At 55.2% G+C, this 27515-nt stretch overlaps 1 protein-coding gene across 3 annotated transcripts in view; it reads right to left on the reverse strand.

The window, feature by feature from the left end:
- Positions 1-5432: 5432 nt before the first annotated feature.
- Positions 5433-27515, reverse strand: part of GFRA2 (GDNF family receptor alpha 2) — an 81440-nt gene continuing 59357 nt past the window's right edge. For 2 of the 3 annotated variants that reach the window (XM_028114413.2, XM_028114409.2), the window contains exons 5-9: positions 20312-20421; positions 19407-19547; positions 17369-17541; positions 7707-7760; positions 5433-6811 (exon numbers count right to left, since the gene is read on the reverse strand). In XM_028114413.2, the coding sequence (XP_027970214.1) occupies positions 6689-6811; positions 7707-7760; positions 17369-17541; positions 19407-19547; positions 20312-20421 (601 nt within the window). In that variant the 3' untranslated portion in view covers positions 5433-6688. The remainder of the gene's footprint in view (positions 6812-7706; positions 7761-17368; positions 17542-19406; positions 19548-20311; positions 20422-27515) is intronic. The other variant, XM_028114411.2, reaches the window with a different exon arrangement.

The raw sequence follows: 27515 nt of genomic DNA on the forward strand, positions 1-27515 counted from the left end.
TTTCACCTCCCTTGTCACAGCAGCAGACTGCCCTCTCTCTCCCTCCAAACCCAGGATGATTCCAGCCCTGCCATCCATCAGCACTCCCGCCACCAAAGCTCAGTGGCCAGGCTGCTGGGGATCGAGAGCTTGGTTTCAGAGACTAATTAGAGCAAGGAGTGGTAAACTATGACCCCCCCAGGCCAAGTTCAGCCTGCGTCTACCTTTGTAAATACAGTTTTATTGGAACACAGTCAGGCCCCGTGATTTACATATTGCCTATGAAAGGCCGAGCTGGTAGCTGGCAGCCAAGACGGCATGACCCACAAAGCTTATGATAATTATGGGGCCCTTTACAGAAAAAAAATTTGCTGATCTGTGATCTAGAACAACCTTCCTGTGGCTCAGAGACGTTCAGTGACTTAGCTGATGGACGGCCAGGCAGACTTTGCATGCAGGTCCCCTGACACCCTTCCAGGTGTACCCTACACTTCTTGAGAAGAGCCTATGAGCTTGAACATGGCCAGACTCACACCTCATTGCCAGCCTTGTTTCTATAGGGAAATCACAGAGGAGAGCCAGTTCTGCTCAGAAAGCATGGAGGTAACTCAGAATTCATCTCAAAAGAGGAGCCTGGGTCTCCCTCCCCACAGGTTGTTCCCAAGAACCCATGGTAGCTAAGTCGCTCTGCTCTTGCCTTGGGCCCACCAGGACCCCACGCCAGCCGGTCGCCCGTGGGTGCTAACATTGCCCTCAGGCCCCATGGCCGATCAATGCTTCCTAGTCTCCGTTTGGAGCTGGTGACCTGACATGCATTTGCCCTGGTGTCCTTGAGCTGAGATGCCACTGCAGCGGCACGTCCTCTGCCTTCATGCATGGAGAGGGGGTAGCCAATCGAAAGGACTCCAGAGAGCATGACATTTGGCTGTTCCGTAGCCACTGTCCCCAGTGACTCGTAGATCAAGTCAAGTCTGCTTTACAAATAACAAAGAAGTTTCCCTTTTTTCTCTCCCCACCCCTCCTGCCCTCTCAACCCCACTCTGCCACGGTTCAAAGAGTGCAGCCCAGGGGCCTAATGACCACGTTCTTGTGTTTGCCACAAGGAACCTGGCTGCTAAGAGGAGCCCTGGTGGGCCAGACAGGTGCCGAGAATCTGTGGAGGTCCAGGGTAGCGTGCCCACTGGTGAAGGGAGAGGCCTGGCTGAGTGCCTGCCCACCGTGTGCCAGGCCCTTGGCCATTTAATCCCAACAAGTGTTGCTATGAGGCAGGGATGGCCATCTCCATTTTACCGACGAGGAGCCTGAAACTCATGCTGGACATGATCAGCCAGCTGGTCGGCGGCATGTACCCTCTTTCCTCTAACACCATGGTGTCCCCGAGGCAAGAGCAGCTCAGCGTCAAATAAGCAAGCTCCTAGATGGTGCGGCTCCTTCCTCAAGGGGCCCTCTTGCGGCCAAAGCTGTTTCCCCACAAGGTCCACACCCATCCCAGCACACACGGAGGGGGACCTGGGGTCAGCCACGTCCGCAGCAGCCATGTCCGGTGAGCATGTTCCTTGCGCTTCTCTCCCTTCTTGAGTCCACACTGTCCTGGACTTAATGAGCTTCGCTCACAGAACTCCCTCACCGTGTGCCCTGGAGGCTGGAGAGAGAAGGGCAAGCACAGCGATGAGGCCCAGATTACCTGGATCCCCCCAGAGAGGGGGACTGCCTTGGTCAGGCCGGCTGCGGGCCAGCACAGAGCAGGGCACAAACGTGCAGGGTCCGCTCAGCAGCAGCCTGGCCCGGCGGCTCGTGCCCCGACCCACAAGGCAGCCCAACCACACTCGCTGCCGCCGGCCCTCCGTACAATCTTGGGCGGGCTCGCCCCTTGTCTGTGCTTCAGCCTGCTCGTCTGCAGAATGGGGAGACAGAGCCAGCCCCGCTGCATCCCCATGGGAAGGAAATGAATGGATGTTCATGCAATTTTGGAACCGTGTCTGGCACATGGTGGGGGGCTATGTAAGCATTAGTTAAATCTCACATATACGTATTTTTAAATATCCACATTTCATTCCAGTTTTGAGTAATGCTATTAAAATCCTCCTAAAATGTTCAACCGCCCTTTCTCTGCTCTGGAAGGTACAGCACAAGAAAGCACTCCAGAAGTGGAATGTGGCAAATCATGCTCTGATTAACTGATGCTTCTCTGCACAGCCTTGATTCTATAAACCACATCTTTGCAAAGATTTCAAAGCCCTTTCCACTCACTCGTTTTAAGATAGGAGTGGAACAATGAAATAGTATGGCTGGGCTTTTAGAAAACACAACTGAACTTAGAAGTACCAAATGGCTACGTGGGCAGATGGGGCTGCCCCGCCTTGCTCAGAACGAGGTGGCTCCCCAGGCAGGAAAAGCCCCGGGTGTGGGCCTCTGTCTGTCCGTGTGTCTGTCTCCCCCTCCAGAGCTGATGCTGAGTTGAGAAGGGCCTTCATTATCACCTAACAGAACTTTGTAGATGAGTTAACCAAGGTTGAACAAGATGACGGTAACCCCAGCCTTTTTAAACCCACCACTTTGATAGCAACTTTTTACCAGTTTTGGCTCCAAATGACTTTGGTTTTTCCTTAAAAAATTAAATCTATTTCTAAAAAATATCTACGCCCCACTGAGACTTTAAGAGAATGGGCAACAGGCTATGAAAACATTTACTAGTACTAACACGGAGTGTGTGGCCACTTTTATCCCCTGGTATCCTAGCCTACAAGAGAGGGAAGACCGAGCTTGAACTCACTTCACAAGTTAGAAAAGGCTGACAAAGCATTTCCCCCACACCAGGCAACACTGGGGCTTTGCGCTTATGTGAGGAAAGGCAAGTCTTTGTCTTATACAGGCATTTGGCAGTCCCTGGGACAGGGCTAGGAAATAGGGACAGGCACACACACGCTCGTGTACATGCACACCACCCCCCATGAGGCCCTTGGGCATGAAGTTAAGCCATTACAGGTGGACCGTCGGACCCTGGGAGCCCAGTGACCAGCAGTTAACTAGCATAGGGGGTGGGCAGGAGCCAGGACACAGGTGACAGTTGACCACCCGGGCAGCCCTGGAGAAGCTTGGCATCAAGAAAGTCTGGTGGAGACCGCAGGACCCAGCTAGGGCCTAAGGATGGAGTCAGGGCTTGTGTCTTAAAAGGACTCAAGACAGCAGGGTTGGGCTCAGTCCTGCGAAACCCATGTTGGCAAGCAGGTTATGAAGGCAGGTGTGGGATGTGGGATGCAGGGACCTGATAATGACCCTGCATCTGGTCTCAGAACAAGGCAGAGGTCCAGCTATGCAGCCTGTCACTGAGGTCAGCTCAGGACCCAGGTGCAGCTCACTTGACGCGGAGTCCTCTGTGATCCTGAACTGGCCTTCTTGGGTCCACTGCCATCATAGGTCTCCACTGGGCCTTCAGTTCAGTCCCAGCTACGTTAGTTAGAGGACGGCAGCAGGGCATGAGCCAGGCAGGAAGCGGATGTCTGGGTTCTTGACTGAGCAAAACTGTCCCAGGCTGGAAGCTTCCCCAGGGAGGGGAAAAGCATTCCTATGTGGTCTCGGTCTCGACAAGGTATGGGGCCTAGTTGCAGATAGATGCATGCCCCAGATCAGGAATCCCTAAGGGGCTAGTGGCAAGCGAAGCACATTGCACAGACTACGCTGACCGGGTAAAGGCACAGTAAGCCTATACTTCATGCAGCTGACTCTCCCCAGAAGAACCCTAAAATAATTTCAGCTCTATCTCCGGAGCCCCTACCAATCTTCTCTTGATTCCGTTCCTGCTCTTCACTTAACTGTCCCCCAAGCCCAATCTCAATGTCTAGGCCCAAATGTCTTAATGTTAACTAAGATTCATTCAAACCATTAACCTAATTAGCATTAAGGGAATTGCATTTTATTCCTCCCAGTGTTATTTACATATTTTGAGAGGAGCACAGAGAACAGGAATCATCTCAACCAAAGGAATGAATATTTAATAATAAAACTTCAGCTATGTGATACCTGGATAGGGAGAGGTTTTAAGGCACAGTAAATCTGCCCCACATCCATTCCTCCTTCCTAATGGCACTTCCATTTCCTTTTGGGAAATTTTCTCTCCTTCATTACGCAAGCCAAGGGCTTAAACCACATTAGGAATGTCAGACATGAGACATTGTCCTGTCCCACCGAAGTATGGCAGGAGGTAGGCACAAGGCCCCAGTGCAGCCAGTTGGACAACAGTTGCTGGTCGTTCATCCAAGAGGCAGCAGCATGCTGACCCTGTAGATCATGCCTTCTGTCCCTTCAGACGTCCTTTGGTTCCTGCCCCAGCACCCCCTGGTCCCCCCACCTTCCACTGATTCTGTGAGCCTTTCCTCCCCAAAGCCTTTTAAGTTAACCAGTCTTCGCTGTTCACAAAGAACACAGATTCCCAAGTAAACTCCACAGCCACCTCTACCCGGAGTAAGGCCAGTGGTGGCTGGGGAAGAGAGCCGGCTGGTGCACTGTCCCTCCAGGCACAGGCTGGAACACGTACATCACACTCATAACCACCATAAGCCAATGGTGGCCAGTGTCTCTGCAACTGGAACCAAGAGCCATTTGGGGGAACCCAGAATCGGGAGACTGAAAAACAGCATCTCATCTCCCGGTGGTGACAGGATGGGATCACATGCAGCCCTGACAGTGGGAACACCCCCCCACGTGGCAGTCTCCTTCCTCCCTCCCCGCCCTGTGCACACACGCATATGTGCATGCGAACACTCACAAGCCTGCATGTGGGGGTGCGTGCACACACTCAGCCAGCAGGCATCCTCCCAGGCTTCTCCAGGGAGAATCTCTCCAGGAGAATATGGCAGGCCCAGGGTCCAGGTGGAGCCTGGGCAGTAAACGGAGAAAAAGAGAAGAAGAGATGGACCACAGTCGTCTTCCTTTTCTGACGGGATCCAGAAGGCCGGGTCCCTGCCTTCTCAGTCACATACCTTACATAAACCAGGAGTCCCACTGGGAATATACCACCTCACTCTACGTAACACCAACAGGGCCACTTAATAGGACCACCCAGGCAGCCTTAAAACCCAAACAGACCCGAGGCGTCAAGGTCAAGTTGTCTCCTGGTCCTCCAACCCCATGGCTGCTTTCTTTCTCGTCAAGGCTGGGTCCAAGGGACATTGGCACTGATTGGTAATGGGGGGCAGGAGAGGATGGGTGAAGAAGGGCCCAGCAGGCTCAGCAGAGCCGGGATGCCGAGATGCACCAAGTGGAAAATCATCTCCTAAAAGAGCTCCCTCACCCCCACCGAAGACACATGACAGATGGAGACACGTGTGCACACACACGTAACACACACTGTCCCCAAGGCCCGTCAAGAGCCCAGGTAAGCGGCCAAGAGGTGGCACTGGGCCAAGAACAAAATAGGGGGAGAAAGCACGCCCGGAGTGAGGCAGAAGGCAAACTGCTTCCTAGTATGTTTATTGGAGCCTTGGCTAAGTATGAATACGGATCAGGAACCCCCCTCCACAGCCCACTCAGCCCAACGGGGGCAGAGACACAGGAAGGCAATCTCCGTTTTTTTTCCCATTATAGACAACATTATTAAAAAAAATAAACTTTACAATAATACATTTTCGCTCATCTGTGGGGGTATTATTTCCATAGTTCTGCTTCTTAAAAAAAGGAAAAAACGGGAAACCACACGATATATATATACGGATGTGTATATACATATATGTTGAGAAAAGAGTCGCGTTACGTACATACGGTTGGCGTTCGTCTGGGAAATGAGAGAATGTGGAAAAGAGGAAGAGGGAGCCATAGCCCCCAGAGCACTGCACCAGCAGGAGTCCCACCAGGCTCTTCTCTGCCGCCTCGGGGACCCCTTTCCCTGGGGCGGGGGAGGGGGGAGACCCACCAAATGGACCCACAAGAAACCAAAAGGGCCAACAAAGGATCATTTCTCTTTGATTTCAAAATTCCTGCCACGGAGGAGGAAGCATCAGCCTTGAGCTGGTGCCCAAGCTTTGCTCCCTCTGCCCAAGGGGATGTCCTGGGAGGGCTGAGCCCCCAAGCTCCCTGGAGCCGGCCCCAGCCCTGCCTCCAGCCACAGTCGGGGAGCCCGGTGCCACACCCTCCACAGGCATCGCTGGGGGTTCCCAGGTCAGACGCAGACCCACTCAACCCAGACAGAGAGGGTGAAATAAACTCCATCCTCAAAGCCAAGTGGGGATACCAAGGTACCCGGCTGGACCCCCAGCAGCCAGCCTCCCTGCGCCGCTGCCCGATGCCCTCTGCCAGGCCCCCCACAGGTCCCTGGAGTGGGTGGCTGGCTGCCCCCAGTCCGCATCAGCACAGCCACAAGTCCCTTGGGCTGCAGGGCTGTCATCTTGGTCTCTTATGTCAGCAGGATGCAGAGAGGAAAACACCAGCAGAAAATGAAGGGCATTTCTAGACCCTCGCCCCCTTCCTCAGCACTGGGTTTCCCTTGCCGAGGGACCTCTGGGCCAGCTCTCTGGCTGCCCGCCTGCTTGTCTGTTTGGTTTAGAAAAACTTCTCCAGAGAAGAAACCTGGGAGGAGACAGGTTCAGAGACAAGGTTGGGGACAAAAATTTTTTTGCAAGGTGTGTGTGTGTGTGTCTGTGTGTGTTTCCATTTTGCCAGGCGGGTGTTCTCATCTGTGTAGTTTCCAGAAATCTCCCGACATGGTTCCCAGAGCCTACAAGGTCAGCTTCAGCATCAGGAAGGAGACAGCGGTCAAGGCAGCCGACGGTATGGCTCTGCGGGGGCCTGAGTTAGGTTTGATCACCTTGTTACTCCCTGGGATGATATTGGTCGTGAGCTGCGGCCATGGCACAAGGGGGGACAGAAACAAAGACACAACGAGAGACAGAAAACCAAATGAGTCGGCAGGCCTGGGGTCAGGCAAAGAAAAGGACTCAAGAAGGAGAGTCCTCGAGCCCCTGCCCTCCTGGCCCACCCAGGGCGCCCTGCTTTCTGCTCGCCTGGAGACGAAGCTGGGCCTCCACGGGGCTGAGCCGAGCCCTGGGCTCCGGGAGCCAGGGCAGCAGCCCCCAGGAAAAGGGGCTGATGCTGCCAAGTGAGGAAGGGGGTCTATGGACACAGACCAGGGAGGAGGGCCATGGTACTAAGATCTCAAGGAGAAGTTCCCAGGGTCCACCAAGCACCTGCTTCTTGAGAGGAGAGGGGGGAGAAGCTCTGTTCTTCCTGTTCCTAAATTACTTTGAATCCCTCTGCTCCATGAAGCTTCCTTGCCCATCTCTGTCTGAACTCTCTCCTCGAGAAGCTTATGCTTTCTTTCCTTTTTATACATATATAAATACCTACACACACGCTATAGATGTAGTCAAAGATACACTCCTGTGTTGGGCCTCCTTCGAGGAAGGGACTGTGTCTTTTTCCATCTCTCTCTCTCTTCAATATCACAAAACCAGCATAGAGCAGGTGCTCAGGACAGGTGTTATGAAGAGACAGGAAGGCTTGAGAGAGCCTCTGCTCGAGCAGCTGCTTGTGTCTCACCCAAGGAGACAGCCGAGGGCCCCGGGTACAGCCCTGCCTGCACCTCCAGGAGTGAGTGCCCACCCCGATCTAGGTGGGTCAGAAGCTCAACTAGCCCAGCCCACGCAATGGCATCCGGGGGCTCCAAGTCCGAGACTTACCCGAGAAACACCCCCTTCCGGACCCTGCACCCACCCCCCACTCTGCCCCTCACTCACCTCTGTGAAGCACATGCTTAACTCTTTGGAGTTATTGGCCTTCAGCCCCTGTTCCTGTGGAAGAGAAGGTGCTAGTAAGGACGGGCCACCAGAGCCGGCTCTCTGGCCGACTTTGTCCCACGACTCAAATGAGACCAAATATTTCATGGCCCTGCCACCCACCACTGACATCATTAAGCACAAGGTGCATGAGAAGATGCTGGCTGAATCCCAGGCAGCTTCTCACACCATCAGCACTTAGGTCCTGTCTCCCCTGGGCTCCTGGAGAAGAGATTGCTAACTCTGCCCCCCAGCTTAAGGCATTATGTAGTAAGAAGCCATTTGCATGTCTGTCGACTATGCTCAGAGCTCCTCTTGACGAGGCAGGGACCATGGCTTCTTTTCCTTGCATTGGGCAGTGTCTGGCCCGTAACATCAGCTCAGTAAATGCTTTCCTAGATGCATAAAAGGATGAATCAATGAATGAATGTCATAGATCAGAACGGGGATCCAAGTGCCAGCTCCAAAAAGCTCCTAAGCCCTTGTCTGGGCTTGTGGGGAAGAGAACTGTAATTGATTAGTTATGTCTGCCACTGGAAGACATCGGGCAACAGGGCCAGGTGCTGGCCAGTCTTCTCTGAACAGATGGGTGGCACCTGGGAGCTCGGGGGACAAGGCGAGGAATGAGAAAGGAATGCTGGCTTGCTGATGATTCCAGGGTTCTCTATTCCTGGCATAACCACTCGGATGTGGGACCAGAGGGTGTGCATGAGGAACCGTCCTTTGTTACCATCACAAAAATGATCCATGGGAACCAGCTGGGGGACATGGTGTTTCTACCCTGGCTTTGAAAGGCTTGGTTCCCAAGGCACTTGCGGGGAATCTGGCCACCAAAAGCACCGGGAAACCCAAGAAATTATTCCTAAATCACTGCTCTTGGCCAGAAGTATCAATAATCCCTTAAACATCACAGGCAATCTACCACCCAGGGCATCTGGTCAGCCAAACAAGGCCCCAGCTGTCACGCAGAGGCCAGCCAAAATCAAAGTCTCTACCAACGGTGGAGACGTGAGCACAGTGACGATGAGCACAACAGGAATGGAACCGGGGCCTGACCCAGGAAGATCTCGTCCAAGCCTATGGTGTCAGTGACTTCAGGGGCCAAGATCCAGCCCGGCCAAGCCACCCACCTCTGCCCCGGCAGAAGGACCCTCTGGAACCCAAGGACTGGATTCTACCGCCCCCGCCAAGCGCAGCTCCAGCCAGGGCGGTGGGACGCCACTGCGGGACAGAGCCTGCCCACTCCGCCTAGGGGCTGTGCTGTCACCACGGTCTTCCATCCAACTGCCCTCCTCTTCAGCAATCCACCCTCAGGCACCCCTCTGAGCAACTCGCACGCAGCATCTGTGCCATCATGCACCACGTGGCCCCGCCCCCGCTTCTCCTGGCATTCTCTCCCCACTGTCTCTGCCTCCAGGTCTGGCAGGCCTCTGTCCCCTCCACACAGGTCTTTTTCCGGTGTGCCCCCTCCCCCCAGTGTCACTAACTATGCAGCCTGCGTGGAAGCAGAGTCAGGCTCAACGTCCTCACCCCCATTCCAACCAAAGCGAGTCTGCTTTGGTTTTATATGTTGGAGTTATACACAAAAATGATTCTTAAAAATAGTCTGTCTACAGCTTCAAAAAAAAAAAAAAATAAGGTAGGAGAAGACAACTAAACTAAGTGACCTCTGAGGCCTGGCAAGCTGCTGTGCTGGGACGCCAGTTGTGAGGGTCCTCGGCACAGGCGCGGCCACTGCTGGCTCTGGAGGGTGGCGCCCCAGGTCACCCCACGCGGGGGGAAGCCCGGGGAGCACAGGCACCCCGGGACCAGGGGCTCAGCCGGCAGGGAGGAGGTGAGATCTGAATGTGGACACCCGGCAGCCACTGGCCTGGGGCTGGACTTGCCCCTCAGAGTGAGTGGACTCGACAGGCTCCTCTTAAAAGCAGAGAGGAGAGGGGTCTGGTGGCAAATATTTGAGGAAAAAGGGGGGGGAGGAGGAGGAGGAAAGAAGTCAGTGAGAGAGGAAGAGAGTAGAGAGAAGAAGGAGAGGCACACCCTAGGAGCCAAGGAGCACACAGAAGGGAGGGTGATGGGGGGAGCAGGTGGGAGCAGAAGGGGCAGGGGGAGAAGGGGGCAGGAACAGGGAGGAGGGGAGGGCGCAGAGGAGGAAGAAGGTAACAGAGAAGGAGAGGGAGCTGCAGAGGGGGAATCTCCATCCTCTCATCAGACCCACATTAACATGAGAAAGTGACACAGCTCCCTGGGCCAGCCCCAAGGCAATCCAACCCCAGGGCGGTCTCTGACAGGTGCCTCAGGGGCTCTGGTGGGAGAGGAGGACTGGCCTCCATGAAGACCAGGGCCAGGACCCGTGCCCTGCCCCATGTCAGCCACGGTGCAGCCATCATCCACAGCATTGACCTAAGCCCTTCTGAGCCAATGACAAGTCAGTCCAGCAGGCTCCGGGCCGCCGGCCGGACACTGAACGTGTGCCGAACGCCCGCTGACACCCGGGGCGTCCTCTTGCTGTCCTGAAGTACTCCCTTCGGGCACTCGGAGGTCTAGCTCCCAGACTTTTATCCTCACAGACCCGTCCAGCCTGTCCCTTTTAAGCCAGAGGTCCATGGGCCGCCTGGGTGGCTCAGTCGTGGTCCCGGGGTCCTGGGATGGAGCCCCGCGTCGGGCTCCCCGCCCCGCCTCGGCCGCCCCCCGGCTTGCGCGCTCACAGATAAATAATAAAACCTCAAGCCAAGGTCCTAATCCATGGTGCCCACCCCACGGGACCACTCCTGGGCCTGAGGAAGGAGGAGCCCGAGAGGCCGGAGCCCTGGGCTCGAGCCTTGTTCGTCCAGTGAGCCAGGCAAGTCACTTCATCTCCTGTAGCCCGTTTTGTCACCCGTAAACTAGGGACAGACCAACGTACCTCACTGGCCCACTGTGACAACTACACGGGACAGGGTGCATGGCACAGTAAGGCTCCGCACACCCGTAAAGGCTCCTTAATGCCATGAGGCACGAGGCTGAGCCAAGCTTAGCTTTGTATCCTAAAGCAGGGCCTATGAGAGAGAAATGCAGGCAGGGCCCAGGAAGGGCCTGGCAGGTGCAACCCAGGGCCAGCTGGAAGCTGGGGCTTCCCCCGCCCCTACCCCCAGAGGAGCAGCCTCTGCCCCAGCCGGAGAGGAGCACCTGACTTCCAGCACACACAGAGCAGACAGTGAAGGCTGCAGCAATCTCCCCAGGGGCCACCCTGAGGCCCTCACCCAGCCGTGGCCACACACAGCAGGGCAGGGGTTCGCCCACCAGCTGACCTTCTCTGAAAGCGGCCTACGGGCGAGGTGCAGAGAGAAGGTTCCACTACCTAATGGCAAAACCACCGGTGACTCAAATCCACTGCCTCTCTCGCCCACCATTAACTTTCCCCCAAGGCTCCCGCAAGGGGTTCCAAAGAAGAATGAGTCACAGCCCTGCTAGCGCCCTAGTGAGAGAAATAAACATCCACACAGTCACCTCAGCGCCAGTAAAGAACATGGGAGCAAGAGAGGCTGCCTCCCTCCCCAAATCCGCCGGGCTGCAGGCTGCCCTCTGAGGCCGTGCCCCCTAAGGCTGCCCGTGATGCCCATCCCACCCAGTTTTCTTGGACTCCTATGGAACAAGTTTAGGGGAACAGAGGTGAGTTGCTTCGGCCCCTGCCCCACCCCCACCCCAACCCTGAGCCTCTGCTCTCCTCAAGGCCAGCTCAGGGACTGTGCGGGCTACGGTGTCCCAAAGGCACAGGTGTGGGCTGCGAGGACAGCAGGGGGCAGACCCTTGAATGGTAAACCCCTCTGACATGGAGGCAAACACAGGGACTTTGTGCCCTTGGCTGCACTGCACGTTGCCTCCAGAAGGATGCAGTAGCAGGTAGCCCTGGGAGACCTGACTGGGGGAAGGGGCACAGACACAGGGAGAATGGCAGCAAAGGCAGAGTTCATCCTTCTAGAAATTTCTCCCAGAGGGGTTTTTGCCCAGGCAGTTGGAAGGAATTACTATCTTCCTCCTCTTCCTTGCCCACCTCTGTCCCCACCCCCAAAGCTGGGTCTGGCAGTCCCAGGGCCCTACCAGTCTGGCCTAGGTGCTGGGGACCAAGCCCAGTATTGCATCCATGGCAACACTGTGTCCTCCGCTTCTGTTCCTGGCCCCAGCGCCAGATCTCAGTGTCCTTGGCCGCCTCCCTCCTGGCTGGCCCACCGAGTAACTCACTCCTCTGCCCCTCTACTCCTTGCCACCCCCTCATCCAGCCCTCCTGTCTTGCCTACCTATGACTGTCAACGGTGACAAAGATCAAACAGGTCTGCAGGTATGTCTCCCTTGCCAACCAATGTCTACCTGCGGTCCCAGGTAGAGGCCTTCCCAGATCACAGGGCTCATCTTCCCACCACCACAGTCCCCAGTCAAAGGCCCTCAGCGGCCCTTCCACACTCCCCATCTCAGCCTGCTCATCAGAGTGCTTTCACATCCGTCCTTCCCACGTAAGTACCCGGTGTTCTCACCCAACCCAGGGCCCATGGCTCCTCTAGACCAGGGGGCAGGCAAACATTTTCTGCAAAGGGCCTGGTTAGTATTTTAGGCAACTCTGCCTGTAGCACATGGATAATACGCAAACAATGGGGTGTGACTGTGTTCCAATAAAACTTGATTTATCCCAACAGGTAGCAGGCCAGATTCCCTACTGGACCTGTTCTGTGCTATGCTGACTACGAGCCCTTGCTCCCACATGCCCCTCCGCCCGGACACCCCCACCCACTCCACTCCAATACCACAGCGCCACATACTCAGCCCTCCCTGTTCTCCCAGGCCTAGCAGCGGGGTTAACTTGGCCCATGGGTCCTCGGCTTCCACTCCCAGTCCAAAGCAGCCCTCCCTCCTCTGGATCCCACATCACTTTCTCAGTCTTCCTGGTGTGCCGACAGCTTCCTCCCCCAGCTATCTGAGCATGCATCGTGCCCATCCTACCAGCATGGGGCCAAGGTACTGCCCAAGTGAGCTGGGCAGCCTCGGAGCCTGGAACAGAGTCACACGCGGTAAGAATCCATGTTGAATAAATGAATGAGGGTCCTGAGGGACAAATAAATAAACGACTACAAGGGAAGCTAGAGCGACGGAAGAAAACAAGGACTGCATTCAAGTCTTTCAAAGCTCGGAAAGGAGCCATATTAGTTCATCAGAACTGTCGGACACACTGCCAGGCCTCTCTGATGCCCACGGGCCTGGGCAGAGAGACCCATCCCGACAGCAGGCAGCATGAGGAGGGGACAGAAGCGTCTGAGGGCTGCTGAGCCTCTTGTAGGTGCGTGATGAGCAGGGCTTGCATCAACCCCTCCAAATGCATTTCTAATGCCCCCACATGTGATGGGAAGTATCAAGGGTAAGAGCCAAAACTGGCTGGCAGGGACAAAAAGAGCAAAGGAGACTATGTGGCCAGGGCCCTGCGGCCCCCGGGGAAAGGCAAGACTCCAGGTGATCTGCTGGGTCCCTGCAAACTGGCCGAGAGAAAACCACAGGGAATGCCAAGGACTCTGGAAACAAACCATGAGCAGAGAAAGCAAGAGCCCACTGCCAATCTTGCTGCCTCCCCATCCACACGGCACCGCCCTGGTCCAGGCCCCATCATGTGTCAGAAGAGCCTTCTAAACAATCTTCATGGATCCTCCACAGAAAGACTTCTTCACCTCCCTACCCTCGTGGCAGGCACACAGACAGCAGCTGTGAGAAGGGAAGCTGCAGAGTTGCCTGCAAGCAAGAACGCACACAGAGCCTGTTCTAGAATGGGGAGCAGGAAGTTCCCATGAACTGGGGACTCTGGGTTCTCTCCCTCAGCCTCTCTGGAGCACCCACTCAGTGCCACGCACTGAGCACCAGGGTACGCAGGGCAACAAAGAGGGTGAGAGGCAGCCCCTGTCCCTCAGGGACACGCACCTGCAAGAGGGAGCCGAACACATCATGATGGGGGCTCAAGAGAGGCGAGGCAGGAGCAGAGTCAGGGGGAACACCCCGAAAGGCGAATCCAAGCAGGAATCACCAGGCAGAAAGAGGAAGGACAGGCACTTGGCTCCAAGGGACTGACAAGTGCACGGGCCAGCATCTTGCTCCCCACAGCCCTCAGGCCTACCCCAGGGGACAGGATGGCTGGGCTTCAGATCAGGGAGGGAACTCATGCAGGGGTGTGCGTATGTACACACATATAGGCAAGGCCAGAAGGGAGAGGGAGAGACCATTTTGCAGATCCTGCCATGCTTTCTCCAAGTTCTAGCCCAGGCAGGCAGGGCTTCCTGGAGCGGGGGCTACAGTCAGGACTGGAAGCACAGAGCAGGACTCAAAACAGCATCCAGGATACCCAGACACAGGGCCAAGTCGGGGGCCTCCTAGCCCCTGGCTCCTCTGTGGACACCCATGTTTTTGCTCGGCAGCCCCACGATGTGGACAAGAGTTCTTCCAGCTGCAGACCCCCGCCACCCACCATGGGAAAGCCCTCTAGGGTAGCAGATCTGGAGGAGGACCCAAGACTGTCTAGGAGCTGCGGGCGGGGGGCTCTGGACAAGTTACTGTCTTCGCCGAGCTTCTATCCTTTGGGGTTTCAATCACTTATGTGGGGTCCCCAACTGGCTGCCATCTCTGGGTCAGTGAAGGGGGTCCCAAAGGCTTCCCCAAGGGCCTGGGCCTACTGATGTGGAGGAAGACAGAAATAAGTAAAGTGACTTTGCCTCTCCCTCTCCAGGGGGTGTGTGGGGTGCACAGCCCCTCCACCCTCCCTCCCACCCTGGCCTCAGCCTCCTGTCTCTGCCCTCACTCAGGGACCCCCTTCTGTAGCTGTGGGTGACTGTCACTCCCAAAGCCTCCACAAAGGCCACCACGGAGCCCTTCCAAGCCAGCAGAGCTGAGGGAGAGGGTACGAGCTGGGGAGGGAACAAACCACCCACACAAGCCTCCAGCTGGAAGGAGGGCAGGGAGGAGGGTTTATTCACTCTGCACTCCCAACATCTGGCACAGAGTAGTAGGTGCTCACTGAAGATCGTGATGAAAACAGAAGCAGGGGCCCTTCCCCTTCAGGTTCAGTGAGAACCAGGCGTGATGGTTGCCTCACCCCACCCCCCAGGGTCTGCATCTGTTCCTTTTCTCCTGGAATGGCCATTCTCAGCTGTCCTGCCCACGGAGACTTAGTCACTAGACTGTGAATGGGCGGTCACGGGGGCCAGGCCTGGGGACCCCCCTGCCAGTTGGCCTCCCCAGCCCAGCCACCCCCCACCAACGTCCATAACACCCAGCAAGCATGGAGTACTGCTCTGTGCACAAGCATTTCCCTGTACATTAGCTGAGCTGCAGATCGTGTATTAACTCCACTGGAATCAAACCAAGTGTAAGACCAGCCTCCAGATGGTGAGTCTGCAGAAAACCAGGCTGAGGCTAAAAGAAACCAGGCAACAGTTTAGCATACTGCTGAGGGAAAACAGGGGGTGGGGGGTTGGGGGGGAGAGTCAGCCATCAGGCCCTGAGCAGGCTGCAGTGGGGGCAGGAGGCCACGGCCTTGAACTCTTCTACACCCACGGTGAGTCACAGCAAGCATCCTGGGAAAGGTCAGCAGCCACCTGCTGAGTCACATCTCCCCATGTAAGCCGGCCCCGAGGGACTCAGGGACGCTGGGGGTGCCCCGACGGACATGGGGGCCAGGGCGGCGCCTGGTCACCTGACAGGGAGCCCAGCCCTGACCAACGAGCTGCCCAGCACTCTAGCATGAAACTGAGGTGGCACTTGTGCAGCAGGCCCCAAGCCCCTGCCGGCAGCCAGTCATGCATGGCTAGTGTAATTAGGAGCTGCCCAAGGGTGACAGAAACACCTCAGCCCAGATCCGGACGGGTGACCTCATGGAGGGGTGCAGGGCACAGAAGGGCCCACCCTGAGTCTGACACGAGGGTCCTGGGAGGTCAGCTGTTACAGCACAGAGGAGCCCACCAGGAGGGAAGGGGGGTGGGCTTCCCAACCAGGATGGGCACCCACACCTGCTCCCACGGTACAGTGGGTCCCAGGGCACCAGAACGCCTCCCCCAGGCCCTGTCCCTGATCAAGTCCTCATCCTGGCACTGAGGGTTTTTCCAGCTTTACTGAGGTTATAACTGACCATCAAAAATTGTATATATTTAAAGTGTACAACCCGATGACCCAAGATACGTATACATATACTGTGAAATATTCACAGCCAATCAACGTATCCATCTCTCCACATCTTTACCATTTGCCTTCTCTTTCCCTTTTTGTGGTGAGAACGCCTAAGGTTTACTCTCTTAGCATATTTCAAGTACACGGCAGGACACTGTCAGCTACAGTCTCACGGCTGTACACCCTCTGTGGGTGCCATGAGCTGGCCACCCCCTCAGACCCGTGTCCTCACTGCCTCACAGCCAGGCCCTGCTCTCCCCGCCCCCCAACTGTACTTCAGAGCCCCCCAACCTTCTTGGCAACTCTGGGCCCAACTCCCCCACTGTACCCCACCACTCTCAATCTCGCTGATGTCCTTCCTCTGCGCTGATATTCTGCATGAGGTCCTCTTTTACACTCTGTTCTAGGGGTGTGTGTGTGAAAGAAAGTGTATGTATGTGTGTGTATGAGTTTGTGGGAGAGAACGTGTATACATGAGTTGAGGGCTGAGAAGTGAGTTGAGTGTGTGTGTGAGTGTGTGTGGGTGTGTTGTGTGAGTGTCCGTGAGTATGTATGCGTGTGTGTTATGTAAGTGTACGTGGTATGTGTGTGTGTGTGTGTGTGTGTGTGTGTGTGTGTGTGTGTTCTGACTAGAACCAACCTCCTAAGCAAAGAACCTGCGTAGCCACTGGCACGAAGGCCTGAGGGCAGTCAGCAGCAGGGAGAAAGGCTGAGTGGGGAGCCCTATGACGTGCCCCCATGGTGCCACACGTGTCCCCTGTCGTGGCACTGACCACAGCCCATGCCCAATGCTCGTTGACTTGTTTGACCCCAGACAAGACCGTAAGGGCCACAAAACTCAGGACTGTGTCCGTTTCATTCACCAGCGTCTCCCTTGCATCTCACATTCATCCTGGCACACAACGCATACGTAACACATGCTAGGTGGATGGATGGATGGACAGATGGACAAACAAATGAACATCATGGGTTCTGGAGTCTGACGTAGGTTTTAAATCTTATTCCACTAACCAGCTGTGTGACCTTGGTTATGCTGCCTAACCCTCCTGGGCCAGTTTCCCGTGAGTAAAACAAGAAGACCAACACCTCACTGTGTGAAAATGCAATGAAATATGTAGAGAATCTGCTAGTACAATACCTGGTAATTAGCAGATGGTTCGTAATGGTAACCCTTACATTTCTCTGGAGCCCCATGGCATCTAGCACAATCCTCTGATAGGACAGGGGCTTCACGCTTGTAAGGTGAATGCCTAGGGAAGGTCTACACAAAAAACTAGCCCCCAACAGCTCCTCCCTGCCTCGGGGTCCCGATCCAAAGGGAGGAACTCGCATACCCGGCCCCTGGCCCCCAGTTTGCTCATGTCCCACCCCCACCTCTGGTGTCATGGTGCTTCTCTAGGCCCTCAGCCTGCCCCCAGCTCCTTTTCCCCAGCTGCAGAGCCACGTCCCCTCACCTGGACAGATGTGCAGGTGGTGATGACGCTGGTCCCCAGGCTGGTGCTATCGCTGAGGTCATCTGGCAAAGAAGGTGTTTTCTCCACCCGAGGGGCCTGCGTGGCCTGGAATGAGGGGTTCTTAGGGGACAGGTTCACATCTGTGCCGTTGCCAAAGGCCTGGATGGCATTCCCTGTTGGGGGAGAGAGCAGGTAGGCACAGAGAACTCGGGGGCTGCCCCTCACATCCCAAGGCCGCCTTCTCAGGAACAACCCAGAGCTGGGGGCAGGCTGTGGCTTGTCCTAACTTAACTTCTCCAGAACTCCTTTTCAGACACTACTGACATCTCACATGTAGAAAAGAAAACAGCAAGAGGGAGGTTGGAGAAGACAAAGAAACCACAAGAGAAAGAAATGTGGAAGAGGAAGGGAACAGAGGCAGTGGATATGGAGAGCCTGGAAGGAGGCAGCAGCCTGGGCCTGGGGTACCCAGTGCTGCAGACCACTCTCCCATACCAATCCCCCACCCGCCCAAACCCCCCTTGGCTCCAGCACAGGTTCTCCTGGCTCCAGGTCCCACTGCTGGCATTCCAGGAGCCCCCGACTCAGCCCTCCTCCCAGGGTGACCTCACCCACTCCCACACCATTAGCACCAATGCACTGAGGACTAAACTGTCCCTAGGACTTGATCCTGGAACAAAGTGCCTACAGGCATCTCTACCTCTAAGTCTGAGACGCACCTCAAGGTCATCATGTCTACGCCCCAACTAGGCATCGCTCCTCCCATTGCATCACCACTTTCTGGCCATGTGAACAGTCTTGGAGGGGTCAACTCTCCCACCCAGGTCCCACACTGTGCCTCCCCAACCGCCCACTTGCCACCAGTGAAGCCCACCTCCTAAAGATCTATCTACTCCATCTCCCCTCTCCCCTCCCGGCCACTGCTCTGCTTCAATCACACTGTCCTCTCTGTGAGCAGGTCTCTGCCCTCTGGGCAGACTTGTGTTGGGTCACCTGTCAGAACCACATCCCTACCCCTCCACACCAGAACCAGAGAGTGGGCCTTCTGCAATGCGGATCTGGCACAGTGCCACCTGCTGCCGCCCCTTCGGTGGCCTGCACCACCATCTCCACCACCTGCAGGACTACAAGATTCTAACATCTTTAGGACTGCAAGGCCCTTCGTGAGGAGGACTCTCCCTCCCTGTCTGGCTAACTCCGGGCATCCTCACGCTCTCTAGCAAGACTAAGTGGTCTGCAGTTCCTATAAGCCACCTCTGCCCAAGGTGGACTGGCATGCCCTCCCTGTCTCGTCAGCTGACAGATGCCCACCGTCCCTCAATGCGCCAGCCTCTGAGAAGCTTCCAGGGCCTTCTTCTCTGGGTTGACTGGTATCACCGGTCTGGACTCCTGAAGAGCCCGGTGCAGACCTCCACCCTAGCAGCATTCACCCTGTCCTGTGATCATAGTGACCCCCTGATGGTGTACCTCCATGAGACTGTGAGCTTCTCAATGACGGGCACTGTGACTCATCTCTCTAAATCCCCAGTGCGACAAAGAAAAAGAGGATGGACTGATGGAGGGAAGGAAGAAAGGACAGAGGGAGGGAGGAAGGAGATTTTCAAGTGGGTGGGAGGCAAGGCTGTCAGACGGGGCAGATCAAGGCAGGTGGGACTTGCAGCCAACCTCTCTCTCTAGCCTTTTGAATAGCAGTCCGAAGACTTGAAAAGAAACTCACCAATTCTAAGGGGGAATGGATCCTTAAAGGGACAAGTGACAAATGCCAAGAAGGCTGAAGCTGTCAGGATAACAGACCAGAAACTTTTGACCCTGACTTGACATAGGTTCAAGACCTCCAGTGGTAAACTGAGGCTGGCCTACTGACCATTCAGGAGGATGGAGTCTCCAAGAGCACAAAACCCAAGGTCTCTGTCGGTTGCTGGGGAAGCCCCATACATCCTGCTGAGCATCCCGGCGGAGAAAGAAGGGGATGGCTAAGGCAGCTGTGCAGGGCCCCTCTGGGACTCAAGGGGCATGGGGAGGAGGTGGTAGGACTTACGGAGGCACGGGTTCTCAGTGAAGTCCCTGAGGAACTTCTCACACTCCTCCTCCATGTTCCCACTCCCACGACAACTGCACCAGGGGGACACCACGATGCCAGTGGGGCTAGAGTCCACGTAGTTGGGTGTCATATCAAACCCTGGGCAGGGAGAAAGGGAAGGCAAAGGAGAGAGGAACGGTGAGGTCTTCTCTTTGGGCCCTGGGCCCCAGACAGAGAAGCAGCTTAAAAGGGAACACCCCCTCCCTCCGACCTGCCCCCTCAAACACACACACACACCCCTACTCACAAACATACTCTGAGCATGACTAGCCCTGTGACCAGGGGACCATGACCACAGGGGGCAGAGGGGTGCGGACACCGAGGACAGAGCAAGACAGCAGAGGAGGTGTCCAGGAGCCTCCCCTGCCCTGCTTCCTGGAGTGTGGGCCTTTGCATTCTTCACCAGCAGAGCGTGTGGTCTAGAGCCAGGGAGACTAAGGTCCGCATCCTGGATGTAGATCCCAGAGCCAACATTTACTAGCTAGGTGAACCTGCGCAAGTTACTCAACCTCTCTAAGCCTGTTTCCCCATCTATAGGATGGAGATACCAACCCCTCCCTAGCAAGCACTGGTGTGAGAATTAAAATAAGACAGTCGGTATATACAGCTCAGCGCAGCACCTGGAATGTCTGAACCATGCAATAAACGTTAATTTCTCATTTCAAAAGCCTTATAAGACCCCAGGGCACCCCTCCACCCATGATCAAGGGCTGACCTCTCTTCTGCTTTCCCACTGCAGAGAAGAGCGAGCTCAGGTTGTCCACCCTCTGGCCCTGAGCCGGGCGCCCTGCCCGCGGGGAGAGGGAAGAGGGGAGCGGGCAACCAGGAGGCACCCCGAGCCCAGGTACACGGGGGCAGCTTACCAATCATGCCGGCGTATGAGCCCAGACACGCCTGGTAATTGTCGGCAGGGCAGCTGGTGAGCGTCTGGTAGGAGGCACGACAATTGGCGTGGAAGTCAGCCAGCCGGGACCTGGTGTCAGGAGAAGACCAAACAGAGGGAACCGGTTAGTCTGGCTGTCTTCCCACCCTGTCTGCGATGGGGAGGCTCCTCCCCGCAGGTCCCCAGGGTGGGAAGAAGCTAGGAAGATGGAGAGGACAAATATGGGGGACCCAAGGCTTTGGGGGGTTCGGGCTGGGAGCTCCTTGAGGGCAGGACTTCCTGGAGAGCCAGGGACACAGCTGAGGCATGGTGGGCTCTGGCTGGACCTTTCAGTCAGAGGAGCACAGAGAGAACCTGGGGTGGGTTTGCCAAGAATGCCCAGGACCGAGGCAGGAAAGTGGGCTCTGCTCTCTGCTTGGCCACACTCCTGCCCAAGGCCTTCAACACATCACTCTTCCTGCCCACAAAATGTGCCACCTCACAGGATCCATCTGAGGGTGATGGGAGCCAGCCGCCAGGCAGGTAAAAAAAAAAAAGATCCCCTAGGGTGAGACATCTGTGGGCTTTCTTGACTGGCCTCTTCTGAATCGGGTCAGAGCAAAGCCTCCCCTACTGGCCCTCCCTCTGCTTCCCTGTCCCACGAGGGCAGAATCAGCCCTTTCTTCCCCTGGTGATATCACCTGCCGTCACCTCTTCCCCCCTGTTGGCACCCATGATACTGCTTCATAACCACCTGGGCACCTCCATCCTTGACCATGAGCCGCCTGAAGGCAGATGCTCTCTGACCCGGGTCTGTATCCAGCACCTGATGTGGAAGGTCCCATGGAGCCCAGGGCACCCAAGTCTAACGTTCCCCAGCACCCGGCTCCCATCAGGGTGGGGACGGCCATTTCACCTCCCCCTCACGCCCTGTCATCACTTCCTATAGATGAGTGCCCTTTGCCATGGGGTCCTCATGTATCATACCATTTGTGTCTCATAGCAGCTCCAAGCAGGGAGGAATAAGGTCTTGTTCACTGGTATTTTCCCAATGATGGGCCTACAGTAGGACCTCAACAAATAGGTGCTCAGTGAAAAGGCTGTGGTAGCTACAGGAAGAGCCAGAACCCAGCCCTTGACTCCCTGCCCCCACTCTCTCCACACCATAAGGTAACCTCACGAAGCCATCCCAAAGGGTGCCCCAAATTCAGCCCCCCTGGTCCTCCACTGGAGCTCTGTCCCATCTGAGAAAAGAGTGGGTAGAGACAAGAGGTTGAGAGGTACACCCTCAGAGCAGACAGCTGTGTGTGTCCCACCATGGGACACATTCTGGTTTGTCCTGGGGTGCAGTTTGGCGGAGAGGAAGCTCTCCAGGGGAATTCAACCCAAGGATGCCTCACACAGAGGTGTGGGAGACAGAAGATGAGCACCAACCTAACTGGCCGGGGACCAGGGTTCTCACTTCAGCTGTACCCCTAGTTCACGGGGTGACTCGGGCAAGCCCTTACATCTCTGGGACTCAGTTTCCTTATTTATCAAGTGAATAGAAAGTGTTCTTCATAAAGACATTTTCACAGTCTGGGCAGATGAACAAGTTCTGGAGAGGGATGATGATGTTGGTAGCACAACAACGTGAATATACTTAATTCCACTGAGCTGCATGCTCAAAAATAGTTAAAGTGGGAAGCTTTATGCAATGTATAATTTACCACCATAAAAAAATGATTTAAGAAAAGATACTTCCTCATTCATCCATTTATCATTCAATCCTCACAAACACTGAGATCTGAACTCTTTTGAGATGTGACAAGCAATTGTTGTTACTATCCCACATTACAGAGGAGGAAGCTGAGACTCAGAGAAGCTACTTGCCCAAGATCACAGAGCTCCTGAGCAGGGGGGCCAGGCTCTGCCCCAGAACTAAGGACAGGGTGGGGGCCCTTTCCGGCAGGTCTCACTGCTCTCACGCAGAAGCCCTTGAAGGGTCCTTCCACAGCCAACATCCTGCATCCCTGAGAAAAGGAAATCTGCAGTTGTCTTCCCTCTCACTCCTGCCCAGAAAGACACCCTCTACTCCTCACCACCCAGCCCTGAAACAGGGAGAAGCAGCATTTCTATCCAAGGCTTCAGCCCCTGCAGAGTAAGACCTGGTCTTGAACGGCAAGAGCGTCCGTCCTACTGTGTGCCCTGCATGTGCAGGAAGGCGCTCTGACAGCATGAGTGGGGTGGCCTCTGCCCACACCCCAGTCCCCCAGAGACTTGAGGGGGGCGGCAGAGACTTTACTAGGTAGAGGGATTTGGAGGCAAGTGAAACAACAGCTCTAGGCACATGCTGTGGGCTGGAGTGCATCCTGACTCCCAAGTACCAGTGATGGGACCTTACTTGGGAATGAGTTCCTTGCAGGTGCGACCAAGGTGAGGGCAGAGTGGATGAGGGTGGGCCCTCAAGCCAATGACGGCTGTCCTTATAAGAAGGGGGAAAGGGACACAGACAGAGCGAGACAGAGGGACACACCTGCAAGCCCAGAAGGCCAAGGATTGCAGGCAACACAAGCAGCTAAGAGAGAGGCGTGGAACACATTCTTCCTTCGAGGCTTTCGAGGGAGGCACGGCCCTGCCGACACCTTGATTTAGGCTACTGGCCTCCAGAACTGTGAGAGATTAAATTTCTCTTGTAAGCCTCCCAGCTTGTGGGACTTTGTGACAGTGGCCACAGGAAAATCTTACAGCCCCTTCAGGGACTTCACTGGTCACTTTGGCCAGGAGCCCAGGGCACATGGTCAGGCCCAACGCTAAGGAGCGCTGCAGGTGGGCAGCATAAAGCCAGAACGGAGCTCCTGCGGGGTGTGAGCAAGGAAGCTACTGGATAACAAGTCAAGCCCCTAGTTTCCAGCTCCTCCCCACCAAAGAGGCGTTCAAGTCATCTCTTAGCCTAAATACAGGAGTGCATTCCTATGCCACTTGATCACACTAAGGCCTGACTCTCTCTCAGCGCCTCCCCAAGGCCCACCTGCAGCCCTTCCCCCTGAAGCCCTTGCTGAGCACCCCGCTGTGTGGATTTCTCCCATCTCCATAGTCCAGCTACACAGAGAGTCTGGACCATGCAATTCATACTGAACTGTAGAGAGACTCACTGATACCACCCTATTTGGTCTCTCCAACTGGAACGAATGTTCCCAGAGTGGCAGACTTTACTGATTTCCTCATCCTTCCTCTAAACACGTATTGAGCCCCTGCCATGTGACTGACAAAGGATGGGAAGGGTCTGCGTGTCAGTGCAATGTCAGAAGGGAAATCCCAGCTCAGGGGGCCAGGACAGAATGGCCACCAGGCCAGGACCCAGGACTTGATGAGAAGCACACTGCCTACTGCAGGAGAACTGAGGGGAGCCTCCCAGGCAGTTCCACTCCCCGTGGGTACACGGGGCCTCCTTCCCTTCTGCGAGGTGAGTTCTCCACTCACTGACACCGGGAACCTTGAGGATCTTGCCTGGCCCCACCATCCACGAGGGCTCTCAAAATGTCACTGGGCCCCACAGGCTGGAGGAGGCGCAAAGCATGAGCAAGGAGAATGTGACTGTCCACGAAGAGAGACAAGGCCACTGGATAAGAGATGAGAGAAAAGGAAGCCGGAAACTAGAAGGTGAAGGAGCCCCAACTGAGGGTAGGGAGAAGGGCACATCCAGCTGCTGGGAGAAGAGAGAGTATCTGTCCCGTGGCCATTCTCTATCACTCACCGCTGAGTGACCTTGGGCAGGCCTGTCATGGCTCTGGGCTGTGTCCTCAGTTATCAAACTGGGTGAGCCATGCCTGCCCATCTCCCTCATGGGGCTACGTTAGATAGCTGGGGCTCTTGGAGGAGGAGTCACCTCGTCTTCCTTCTCTCTCGGGACATCTTGTCCCCAGCACTGTGCCTGCAAAGCACCGGCAAGTGCAAACAGGGAACAGTGTTTCTTGTGTCCAGCAGAGAAGAAGAAATACCTGTTCAGCCTGGTTAGGTGGGTCTGCGTCCCATTCAAGGCAACCCGGGAGAGACGGCTGCCTCACCCTGTCCCTCACCACGAGGCTCCAGAGTCACCCTGCCGGCCCCAGGTGCACGATGGCCTCGCTACCCCACTGTTACTCTCCATGTCACTCTGAGGACACAGAAAGAGGAATACAGGCCCCCGAAGCCAGGCAACATGCACAAGGCTCCTTTGCCAGACCCCTCGAAGGCCATGGCCTACTTCCTGTAAGCCGGCCCCCCGGCTCCATTCAGAGCACAGGGAAGAGAGGAGGTAGGCCCGGGCCCAGCAGCCAGCAGAGAGGCAGGGAAAGGGAAGGGCCATGGTAGGCCTTCTGTTCCTGCATTTCTCCGTTCCCAGCGTCAAAGTGGCCTTGGCAAGAGAGAGGGCCAAACAGGGCCAGTTAGGAGGATGTCACGTCCAAGTCTCCAGAAGGCCTTTGATTGCTCCGACTCTGTCTGCCCCTTAAGACAGGCTGAAGTCCATGGCGGCGGCCCCCTCTGTCAGCATCAGAGACCAAGTGGTGTCAGCCTCCTTCAAGCCAGCAACATGCTGGACTCCAACCCCCATGCAAACCAAGGCCCATGAAAGCTCCCGGCCCAGCCCTGGGAGGTGCATTCTCCAAGGCAAATGTTACCCTTTTCATAATGCGCAGCCAGCCGCCGGGGACCCCTGCACCATCCTCGGCCCTACTGCAGTTCTTCCCTGCAGACACTGTGAGGCCAGCCCTCTGGACTGCTAGGAACACGCTTTTTCCCTGGCCCACCCCCATCACTCTGCCAGTTTCTGCCTTTAAGAATCCCCACCAGAAGGATGGCATAAAAGAAAGCACGAGAGAAAGAGAGACAGACAGACAAAGAAAAGCACAGAGAGCCAGCAAGAGAACCAATATGAACACAAGCCAAGTCCATCCAGTGAAGTGAAGGCTGCCAAATGAGCTCAGGGGCAGCAGGTGGCTCTGTCCGAAAAACACAAACCCTCTTTGGGCTGGTTCCACCAGCAGCTGTAGCCTATTCCATCACAGGGAAGCGACAGGAGAGGCACGGAGAGACACTTGATCCTCAATCTGATGAAACAGTTGCCAGATTAAATACAGGACGTCCATTTAACTTGAATTTCAGGTAAACAATGAATTTTGTAGTGTAAATATATCCCATGAACTATCTGGGACATACTAATGTTAAAGCCAAACATAACTAATACTAAGAAGTTTTTCATTGTTCACCTGGAATTCAAATCCTGAATTTTTATTTGTTAGATCTGGCAACCCTATTTGATAGGAAGACGTGCTCTCGCAGAGGGAAGAGGCAAGGCTGGATGTGCAAAGATCAACCCACATAAGCAGAAATCACCCAGACAGGAGAGGTGGGGTAGCCTTCCTATAGGTTAGCAGTTCTCAAAGTGTGGTCTACAGAACAACAGCATCAGCATCAACTGGGAACCTGGGAGAAATGCAAATTCTCCAGGCCCACCCCAAACATACAAGATCTGAAATTCTAGGGGCAGGGTCCAGCCATCTGTGCTTTCACAAGCCCTCCAGGTGATGCTGAGGCACAAAGTTTGGGGATGTGCCAATCTGCACAGGCTGCAGGGCGGGGCTTCTGGGGACCCTTCAGACCCCACTCCCTGGTCTCAGCTTTAATTATCCCCACTTTAGAGGTGCCTGGGTGGCTCAGTCAGTTAAGAGTCTGCCTTCAGCTCAGGTCATGATCCCAGGGTCCTGGGATTGAGTCCCGCATTGGGCTCCCTGCTCAGTGAGGAGCCTGCTTCTCCCTCTGCCTCTCCCCCCACTCTCCTACTCTCTCTCACTCTCAAATAAATATCCCCACTTCATGACCTAGTCAGGGAAGAAAGTAATGCTTGAGGCCATGACCTGAGAAGGCTCTTGGTCACAAGGCAAAGAGTGCTTGTGTTTATACACACACACACACACACACACCAATCCCCACGCAGACATACACTTACACTTGGATACGCTCTTCTCGGTTCTATGCTTTGGTCTTAGCCAGAAAAATTACAGGCACCTGTACTGCCCTCGATCCAACTTATAAATACCTTCCCAAACACATATAGTTTCTCCAATCTGTCTACTGCAAAATAATAAAAGGTGAATCGCTGCACAGAATCCCAAAGCATTCCAATGCCAGCCAGTACGTGGCTTTTTGGTTTGAAGTTCTTGTCAGCTTCCCAAAGTTCCCATTTATCAGATTATACCTGTTACGCTACTGCATGGAAACCAATGGGATTCTACCGGTCTTCTATAGAAGCGGAGAAGGAGAAAAGGAAGCTAATATTTACTGAGAACCTATTATGTGGTAGACACTGTTACCTCATTTAATGTTCTGAGCAATCCCACAAAGTAGACGTATTCCCCAGCAAGGCCACAGCACTCTGAGAGGTAGGCCACACAGCTTACATGCCCGACAGCCAGCACACCAAGACCAGGCACCTACCTGCTAACGAGGACATGGTCTTTTCTCTGGCTCTGCTGACGATGATTCCAGAGGCAGCCACCAGCACTGCCTCATGCAAACGAACAAGGCACTTGAATATTTCATGGAGGGGAAAAGGGGCTCCCAAGAAGTGCAAATTACTCATGATAGGCCTCATAGACAATTTATGGGAATACAGAGAAAATGGCTTTAATAGACCCAAGTGACTCTGGAATGGCTTTCTGAGGCCCCCTCCAGCAGTGCAGGGCTTGGTTAAGTGGGTTCAATGTTATGTGACACTGAGAAAGGGGAAAATGGATTTCACCCACGTGACTGCTTTCTGACACCTCCAGGGCTCACCGTGGACAGCCTGATTCTCCGTCCTTCCCAGGACACTGCCACCACTGATTCCATGAACTCAAGTCCCAACCTGGCTTCCTTCCCTTCTGTTTATTCTTCAAGTGTGCAGTGAATATTTATTCTATCTGCCCAGAGTAGCAGCTCCCCTGGGGGCGGACTGAGGGAAGGGACTTCCTCCTCCAGCCAGGTAGTTCTAGTAAAGGCTGTCAACCATGGCACTGTACCATCCTGGGCCAAAGGTGGCCACGTGACCCAGGCTGGGTCAACCCTACAACTCTGTCCCCGGCCACCCTGACTAGTGCTTTAGGGATGAGGAAGTAACACAAGCGAGACTAAACAGCGTCCTTCCCTGAGGTTTTTCTGATGGAGCTGGCAAGGAAGAACATTCTTTTCTCTCTGGTTATGAGACA

Source organism: Eumetopias jubatus, unplaced genomic scaffold (assembly GCF_037043125.1).
Source record: "Eumetopias jubatus isolate StellerSeaLion01/CBP00866 unplaced genomic scaffold, mEumJub1_p1.0 scaffold_2, whole genome shotgun sequence".
NCBI lineage: Eukaryota > Metazoa > Chordata > Mammalia > Carnivora > Otariidae > Eumetopias > Eumetopias jubatus.